The 9,835-nt window shown below is 42.4% G+C and overlaps 1 protein-coding gene across 1 annotated transcript in view; it reads left to right on the forward strand.

Moving 5' to 3' along the window:
• LOC139344624 (roundabout homolog 1-like) overlaps positions 1–9,428 on the forward strand; it is an 82,783-nt gene extending 73,355 nt beyond the window's left edge. Inside the window, exons 20-31 of the mRNA XM_070982937.1 lie at positions 81–107; positions 707–746; positions 941–1,095; positions 1,253–1,618; positions 1,708–1,827; positions 1,920–2,055; positions 2,802–2,942; positions 3,048–3,496; positions 6,935–7,075; positions 7,171–7,392; positions 7,480–7,634; positions 7,764–9,428. Of these exons, the coding sequence (XP_070839038.1) occupies positions 81–107; positions 707–746; positions 941–1,095; positions 1,253–1,618; positions 1,708–1,827; positions 1,920–2,055; positions 2,802–2,942; positions 3,048–3,496; positions 6,935–7,075; positions 7,171–7,392; positions 7,480–7,634; positions 7,764–7,778 (1,967 nt within the window). The 3' untranslated portion in view covers positions 7,779–9,428. The remainder of the gene's footprint in view (positions 1–80; positions 108–706; positions 747–940; positions 1,096–1,252; positions 1,619–1,707; positions 1,828–1,919; positions 2,056–2,801; positions 2,943–3,047; positions 3,497–6,934; positions 7,076–7,170; positions 7,393–7,479; positions 7,635–7,763) is intronic.
• The last annotated feature ends 407 nt before the right edge of the window (positions 9,429–9,835 follow it).

The following is a 9,835-nucleotide window of genomic DNA, read 5'->3' on the forward strand; positions in this document are numbered from 1 at the left end:
CAGCTTTCATGATAGAAACATTTATTGAAATGATTTCAGTTCACCTTACTCCTCTTCCCTGTCTTTGTGTGTCCCAACAGTCCCATCATTCACCTTTACGCCTACAGGTATGTGCAGTGTGATTGACATGCTTGTCTTTATGATAGTTTCTGTATTTGGCAAGTAAATTATTTTAGCGTTTATATTTTATTCAGTTCAAACATAACAGTTCTTCTCAAAGTGGTGGGGCACTAGCATGTAAATATATATTTGTTAACTTAAATTTTGGATTTTGTTGATCACAATAAAGCAGCAGTGTATTTTTGCATAAACATACAGCATATATGGCGATTGTGTGCCAACTGCTTGCTAGGTTAGGTTTATTTTATTGAATAAGAAAAACATGGAATGTATTCTACAGGAGAATTTTTATTTGTTTGATGTTTTGTTGCTGGTGGAGGAGAAGCTGTCTCAAACTGTGTTTCTGAAGCAGTGCTGAGATCGGTAAAGGCACAGGCAATTATTTGTGTTGTCTTCATGCACATTAAAGCATAAAGTTAGATTTTGTGCCCCACTGACGCAAGCATGTGTTGAAGTAAGTCTAGACTCTTGCTTAAGATTTCTGCTTCGAATGTCTTCCTGCCTTTCATGGTTTTTCTCTGCCTTTGGCTCTTCCTGTTTTTGACAGCTCATCAAGGTGCAAATGTTTTTCTCTTTCTCTCTGCAGTCGCATATCAAAGAGGAGAATCTGTTTGCAGTGCTGGCAGGTGAGTGATATTTTTGTTCCTTTGTGTTATATAAAGACTAACAGGAGAAATGCACTTACATTGAGGAAACACTAGGGGGAGGTGTCTTCCTGCTCTAAACGATGAAACTCAGGCATCCACCCCATCCTTGTTCATCAGTGAAATATGACAACATGAGGTTGTGATTGACAGCACTGTGGTCCTCCTTGTTGTAGACCTGGCCTTCTCAGCATGGGTGAACCTCTGAACCAGCTCTGGCTGCCAGACAATTGGCCAAATGCATGTGCCAATCATAAGGACTGTAGCATCAACTGCTGCAATAATGGCAATGGCACCAGTGACAGTAACATGACAACATACAGCCGACCAGGTCAGTGCAAGACTGAGTTCATGTCATTGTTCAGATACTGTGGAAGCCTCAAAGATACATGTTGTGTATCTAATAAAAATCAAGCAGCTTGTGCTGAAGCTTTGTGACTTGTGTTATTGCTGTGTTCATGTGCTGCTTTGTTTCATGTTCCCTTCAGCTGACTGCATAGCTAACTATGGAAACCATCCAGAAAACAAACAGGGGGGACAGCTTGGTTCTGAGACGGCCATTTACAGCGATGTGAACCTCTCCAACAAGCTAAATGAGATTAAAACATTCGCAAACTCCAACTTGTGCTATGTGAGTCCAGGCGGAGATTCAGCAGCCACATATGAACCCATCCCATATGCCACCACACAGCTCATTCAGGCCAGCATTAAGAATAAGGCAGCCACCAGTGGCACTATAGCAGAGCCCCTGGACATGCCCTGCTGGAAACAACCCCCCAACTTGCCTCCAATACCAAAGGAGATGGCAGCACAGATGCAGTACAACATAATTGAGCAAAACATGCTCAATAAAGGTAAAATATGATTGAATTTAGGTTGCTTTCCACCAGTTATATAAAAAATAAGAAAGGCGTTGCAAATTTGCTTGCTTCTTTGTCTTCAGATCATTTGCAAGGAAGCGAGGGAATGATCCATCCTAAAACTATCCCCTACAACCAGACCCGGGATCACAGCACAGGAGGCTCACACCACAGCTCAGACAGAGGCAGCAACAGCACCTCAGGTAAGGCCAACAGCTACACAGCACAGTGGTGAATTTAAATGAGGCAAACCATATGTCTGTGTTTACCTTGAGATTTTGTTCTCATTTCTCAGGGAGTCAAAACCAAAAGAAGGGAACGCGGGCCCAAAAGATCCCAAAACATAATGCTGTAAACTGGGGAGAAGCCCTGTCTCCCCCTCATGCTAATGCCTGTGACTGTGATGAGTACAGCCTACCTATGGGAAGGAGGTATACCAAAGAGAGATGGCAAAGGAAAAATACATTCATGTGCTTGTATACACACACACACGCACACACACACACACACACACACACACACACACACACACACACACACACACACACACACACACACACACACACACAGCTCCTTCCTTGGTAGTGGAGTTGGAACTTGAAAGAAATAGTTGTGCCCTTCAAAATGGCTTAAAATATGCACCAAATGTATTACTTTATTTCTGCACAAGATAAAAATAGCAATATTGCACAACCTGCCATGTTAAATTACAGGTATTGCATATTATGCAAACTGTAGCCCACCACATTAAGCTGACTGTAAGAGAACAATAATGTGATAAAGTTATCAGACTCATACGAGCGCAATAGGAGGTATGCTGTTTCCTACAAACCTGCCAAAACATGGCTGCATTGTCACTGCCAGTATAAAACTACTTATACAATTTCAGAGAGCCAGTGTGCTATGACAGCAGGTTTTATATAATTGAAGTTACTTAATGAAACGTACAATGAACAGATCAGAAAAAAGCTTGTGTTCAAGAGATGCAGTGCAGAGCAGATGGTGCAGAAAGTATGTTGTTCATCTTTGTAGGTTTTTCTGTGATGGAAATTTGTGTTTGGTGGAGGATCGAGGGATTCGCATTGATGTGTAATGGGCTGCGACTAATGTGTCAGGACTTTCAACACCCCTCGTTCCTTTGGCCATTACCTTATGTCAGTTATCCTTTTCTTATCAGCTTTGATCCAGAGCAGAGAATAGAAGGCTGCCCTACTCCACCAGTTAGAGGGGCAGCCTCATCCCCTACTGAAGTGTCCTATAGTCATCCACCTATCACACCACCACAGGGAGACCAGCATGATGGAACTGAGCACCTCAGGTAACCACATTAAACCTTCCTGACGCTGCATTTAACAATTTTTAACTGACTACGCATTTTTTTGTTGTGACAAGACTGCACAGATTTTTTTAATGCACTTTCCAGCCAACACATCACAGGCCACCCACGCCCTCTTTCCCCAACACACACCTACAGCTCCATACCCTCATGCATTGACACTGACGGGCAGGAAGAGGAGGACGAGGAGGAGGCAGAGGAGGAGACAGACGCAGAGCTCGCTGAAAGTCACTTCAGCCAAGACCATAACCGGCAGAAGCACAAACACCAGCTGCACCACCCCTTGCCACACAAGCTGCTCCTCCATGGGCTGGAGCAAACCCCAGCCTCCAGCACCGCGGATCTGGACAGATCAGTCACAGGGTCCATGGTTAACAGCTGGGGCTCAGCATCTGATGACAACATCTCATCAGGCAGGTCCAGTGTTGTCAGCACCTCGGAGGGATCCTTCTTCACAGACGGTGATTTCAACCAGGCAGTAGCTTCTTCGCGAGATATTGTAGGCCTACGCATGTGCAGATACCCAGACGAGTCAGGTGAGAAGGCTTGTGGGGAGGAAAGGTTTTATTTTGTGTTTGTATGTATTAGTTACAGCAGTGCCATGCCTTTAGGGATGGCAGTGTTGGCCTGTCATTCGGTCCACCACTTTGGTTCAAACTGAAATGTCAAGACAACTTCTGGATGGATTGTCATGAAATTTTTGGGCCACAGAGGATGGAGTTGACAGTGCTGAATTGAAGTGATCCCTTGGCTTTTCTTCTAGTGCCAACATTAGGCCCAAGCTTTGTTTTATTCATTGCAATAGCTTGATATCTGCCAGATGGAGTGGCATAACATTTTGTTGCTAAGTTACTAATTTGTTCATGGATTTGCATATAATTTTACAGTTTGGAAGACATTTCCGTGTTTAGTGAAAGAATTTTAGTTATGTAGTGTAACTCCGGATTCAGTGAGTATAGGCTTAGCCTTTTATGAGCTGTCGCTTATCCACGTGCCTATGCTCAGTCATGAAGTTTATCTTTCCCACCACTCTACACTGTACAGTTGCCTCTTTCAGGTCCTCATGTACAGTATATGAGACCTGGATGTTTGCTTTGTGTAAAACATCCTGAGAAAAAATGCGCAATGGCCAAAGTTGGTGAGACGCTTGCCTCCCTCCTGTCCTCTCTAATAGAGAAGCAGGACAGTGAGACCAATAGCGCACATAGGTCACTCCCTCTCTTAGCTGATGTGCTCCAGCTGTAAATCCTACTTTGGGGTTCGCAACAGGTTTTCTGACTGCGCAAAACCAATGTCTTTCCATAGAAATGACTGAAGCATACATTTTAATTGTAGAGAGGGAGCCCCTTCATAATATACTTGTAACAGTGGCATGTCCTATCCTGCTTGTTTTGTTTGGTGTGAGAAAAAAACGGGAATAAAACCCCTTATTCTCCCCTCCTGGAGGGATGTGAGAGATTGTGTCCTTCCCTGGAAGCACCATAAGCTCTGCTGTCAAGGCTGTTATCTCTATCTCTGGAGTAATAATTCTTTAAGGTCACTAGTACACATTTTAACTGAGGATGTACTGATGGAAATGTGAGGATATAGCCAGGCTGTGCCCGCCACACCATGCATGTCTTTGGCGGCGAGCCTCTGTTTTGTGTGGGGAGCCAGTGTCTGTGTGAAAGAAGCAGCAAAATGCTCAGTGGGAGCATAAGTGGAGAGGAAACAGCTCTTTAAGGAAAAGTGTTTGGCCCTGAAAGGGGGTGTTGTCTTTCCTTTGCTCGGCTGTATTGAGACACACGTACCCTGCATCCTGTCATTTCCACTGACGCTGGCTTTGTTTGTGAGGTGGCTTGGCGGGCAGGTTGGTCTAGCTGCATGTTGGCTGCCAGTTCTTACCAGGGTGGTGCACCACAGTCCCCGGAGGAGGACACCACAGCAGCTGGGGAGGAGTAAGAGGTGCTGCAGCGGCTATATGCGGTGCGCTCTTTCTGGAACAAGCATCTTGGTGCTGATGAGGCTATGCCACAGGAGGTGTGTCTCTTCACACTCCTCGGCTGTGTCATGAATGGTAGCTAACTCTGCTCTGGTGATGAAACAGAGTGAAAACAGTTTGTCTCGTGGACTCTGGTGAAAGGTTCATAATGGGAATTTGATGGGAAAAAGGTTGCATGCTTGGAAAAAGCTGCATCCCTGAAGAGCTGGAGTTCTGTGAAGTGAGCCACAGTGGGCAACATTTGGCTGGCAGCCAGCATTACGTTACAGCCGCGACACAGCAGCTGGAGCTGATTGTGGCCATTCTAGACAATGCTTGAGATACCACCAGAAGTGCCGCAGTGTATCCCAGAAGATGCTGCATCAAGCTGCACAGAGCATGGCAGGAAGTCAGATACAGGAGCAACATAGAAAATCCGTCAATTTCCAAAATGCAAGTACAGATTTAGTACAAAAGATAAACATAATTAAAACAGATAATATTTAACTACACAGTCTCCTTACCCGTGGTAGAAGCACAAACATCAAGGAAAAATGACCAAACAGGAGTGTGCTGCTCAGGTGTGCCAGCATGTGCAAAAAAATTGGCACGAATTGCAATAAATGATTGAACCATGTGCAATTTCAAAACAGAAACAATGCAGCAGTCAGTAGCAGTCCTTTTACAAAATAACGAAAAGAGCTGTCCCATCGGGTGACAACATCCAGCATCAGTTTATGTACTGGCAGGTTTAACAGCCTCTGTTTGGTGGTCAGCTCCGCTGTGGTAGTTGAGATCTGGTGAAAAAATACTGCTACACCCTCACTCAAACAAGCAGACAAGCATGTTCAAACTGGCTGGTGAAGCAAGGTTTAAAGTGTGTACAGAACACTTTTATGTGTGGGGACAGTCTTCTCTCTCTCACCGCTACATCCATAGTTCGTGCAGTGTCTGTGACTGCAGCAATACCGTGATGACAGCGTTATTCTTCATGTCGAGCTCCCACTCCAAAACAGCAGATTTCAAAACCTCAGCTATGTTGAGTCCAGTGTGTGATTGGAAAAGAAGCCACATCTGTAGAACACTTTTGATTATTCATTGTCTGCTCATGACATGAACTGTGATTGTAACATAGCTCTGTGTAGCTCTGAAGTCCACCTGTCTGTGGTCATTGAGATGCGCTTTAGCTTTTGTCTCTTGGTACAGACCTGCTGTCCCTGTGCAACAAAAGTGTGGCCTCGATGGAATTGTGTACTTTGGCTCCAGCATGTTCACTAACCTCTGGGATCCATTGTTGTCGACCACAGAAAATGGCTTAAAGTCTTTGGCTATATACTCACCGATGCATTATGTTATTAGTTCAGCTCTCAGACTCTTAGGGGGAAGCACGGCTCAAAATGCTTCTTTCAATCTCCTTTTTCTCACAGTATGTTGTTGTTGTGATTTGAGCATCTCTGGGTGGTGATGTGCCAAATGGCTTGTTGTGTTTGATGTCTTTCCCGTAGTGTATTTGCAAGTCGATGGAGCATCTTCAATCTCTTTTTCATTACTGGCACGTTCAACCGTCATTTTCCCCTTGGGTTTATTTCAGCATTGCTTGGCTTGCACGTAAAGGATGTCCAGACTTTGTCTTCTTGGCTACTATGATTGCGCCCTCTGCTGTTCAAACAAAAAGAGATAGTAAATAACCATGTTATGTCACAATAGATAGCATCACAGTCCCATGACAGCATTGAGACATATTTCTATCGCAATATCACAATTTGATATATATCGTTACATCCCTACTCTCAGCCAAAGGTTTGAAAAATTATTGGTTTCCATGAAGAATCAGTCTGGGGTAATTAGTTCAATTGGTCAGTTTCTTTAGAAATAATTTATTAAGACTAATACTCCCAATTGTTTTTGTCAGACACGTAAAATGACTGCATCAGTATTTACTGTTTATATATATGTAAGATTTTATGTGATAAAAACATGAAATATTTGTGCTAAACCTGCATGATGATTTCAGGTCGGCGGTACCAGCGACCCAGCAGCCCCATGTCTACAGACAGCAACATGAGTCCTGCAATAACACATAAAAGGCCAAGGAGGCATAAACAGAACCAGTCTGGTCAACAGGGCTACCAACCAAAAGATGTCTTCAATGATGGTAAAGACTGAGCCAAGAATGAGACGAGAGATTTACTCCTGTTTATCGGCCAATTAATCTAACCGTTGGATCTCTGTGCTCCACTGCGTCCCCAGACTCTTGCATGCCTCTGAGTTTCTCTGGCCAGATGTCCCATGGTGACTACAAAGTGAGGGGGGCCACGCTGCCTCGGATGGGCTCTGGGGAGGCCCGGGGTCGACGAGGCAGCACTGGGACTCATAGAGTCAAGGAGGCTGCATGTGAGCAGAGAGAGAGCCAGGACAAGCACAAGACTCCACTCGGAGGAAAAGGAAGCAGCAAAAGCCGACAGCACTCAGGCACTGGATGGACTCGATTTTACACTATTTAATAAGTGATTGAGTGACTCGCCGACTGAAATCGTTTCTTTCTTGTCTCTCCTTCAGAATTTGGGGACATCTTTCTGTACAGTCGTCCCTCTTTCCCATCAGGTCAAGCTCAGAGGGAGCCTGATGGCACTAATTCATCCAGCTTTATGTCATGTGGAGACTCAAGGACCAAACAGAGAGGACAGGTGGCATCTACAGGACAAATGGAAGAGGTAATTCAAAAGCAGGAATCCAGATAAAATTCTGTTAGCTATTTGATGTTATTTTCTTTTGATCAAATACATTTGCCTTTTATTGTGTGTGTGCAAGGAGAGAAACATGACGCTATTTTGTTTTCACAGTTTCTGAGAAGCTAAGAAGCAATGTGAGCACATAAGGAATTTCCTACAGTTGCTTCAGACGAAGGACTTTGACCTTTATGATATGGAAAAGGACTACGCAATACATGCTGTTGTTTTCTATTTGAAATTTCTCATTAGGTGTTGGAAAAAAAAAAAAAAAGTGCTCTCGTGTAAGTCTGTGGACTTCAGTTTGATGCACTGTTTAATGTTTGCTTTTTGGGTGACCTACTTCGTGGAGCTTGAACCACTGGTTGCTCAGAAAAGTAAGATGAATGCACATTCGATGGCGGTTGTGAGTGTCTACACTAATATTGTCCATGGCGACTGCTTGATGCAGTCCGTACATGATCTTTGCTTGTCAGCTGTCTTGTTATTTTACTGTAATTGTCATTCAGCCATTACCAGCCATCTTGTAAATTCTTGAAATTGTTTACTGCCACAGAAGTGCTTCAAATTCAAATTTTATATAACAGTGTTAATGTTTTATAAGTGATGTACATCTTGTCTTTGTATTATTTGTTCTACTTTGGTTATAAAAGCACAATCAATTAATTTTATTCTGTCATTATTATATGGATTTCAGTCTGGAGGAAATCAGTCTTTGGAGTCTTGTTAATCATTTCAGTTCACTTCAGGCTGAGAAAATGATTGTTGATTGTGATTGTGCATACAGTTGCGTACATTTGAGCTGCTTTCATTCAGATTTGAGCTATCTGTTGTGTGTACTGAAAGAATTGCATGCAGATTCACCTGTAGGAGGTTTTACATAACATCTTGACTGCTTTGTCCCCCCTGTGGGATGATGAAAAACCTGGTCATGAACTGGTTCCATTTATTGTTTTGAGTCCATTTCATTTAGTCCTCTCTTCCCTTTACCTTGGCCATAACTTCTGGAGTAAGGCTGGACAAAATGCTTCATTTAATTAAAGACCTAATTTCACCCATATAGCAAATGTCAAAAAATATAATTTATTCCAAATTATTTTATTTCCAAAACCTTAAACTGGACAAATATCAGGAAGCCAGTACAAGAAAATAAGAAAGTTGTATATATTACTTATATACTTGTTTATAATTCTAAAGTTAAAGTTACATTGTGCTATAGATTTTGGTCATATTGTCCAGCCCTATTCTGTAAGTTATATATGGAACTAATATGTCACTTTAACTACTCTGTTTAAATAAATATTGCTGTTCTTTAAGCAACAACAAGAAATAATCTTTTAACTCATTCTTTTAACCTATTAGTATACTGAATATCCTCTTTGCAATATCAAATGAAACACTGATTCTCAACTGAATAATCAGAAAGAGCAAAAACCTGACAGTCTGAAAATCTTCACAGACGTATTTCCCTCATTTCACTCATACGAGCAACCCTGTCTCCTGGAAATGATGTTGACATACAGCTAATTCATAATTACTTTGTGCTGACAAACACATTCGCTGCTGAGGTTCATCAGGGTTGTTTGACTGAATGAAATGTTACATTTTATGTCAGAGAGATGTTTTTTTCTTGGATGGCAGGTATACAACGTACAGGACTGTGACACGACTGAGGTTAGGTGCAGACAACAAAAGCACTTTGGTAAGACTTAAGGAAAGATCATGATTGTTGCTGATTTTTTTCTGTAATTAAATAAATCATATTCTTTCACTAACATTAACTAAGCGCTGTCAGTGCCTGAACATAACCATGAAAAAACTGACAAATGCTGTAGTTGCTATGAGTGGCTCATACATTGCATGATTGTCTATTTTGGCTGAAAACAAATGAAATACATAAGAAACATACATTCACTATCAACATTTTTGCCACTTGCCACATGTGTTAATTAACATTTCCTCATTACGTTCATAGAAAACAAAATTCAGTCAGCATTACAAAATGTGTCTGCTGTTGCTAATTGTATATAAATATAATTTCTAGGTGATAGGGCTCCTAACAAAGTTGGAACTTGAACTTGGAACCCTGATGAATACTGTGTTCCCTCGTCCTTTTTGCCTGAAAACTCATGCAGCACAGAAACATTCATCTCAGCTTCTCAAGAGCAAGTGAAAACCTGGATAAG

Source organism: Chaetodon trifascialis, chromosome 16 (genome assembly GCF_039877785.1).
Source record: "Chaetodon trifascialis isolate fChaTrf1 chromosome 16, fChaTrf1.hap1, whole genome shotgun sequence".
Classification (NCBI taxonomy): Eukaryota; Metazoa; Chordata; class Actinopteri; order Chaetodontiformes; family Chaetodontidae; genus Chaetodon; species Chaetodon trifascialis.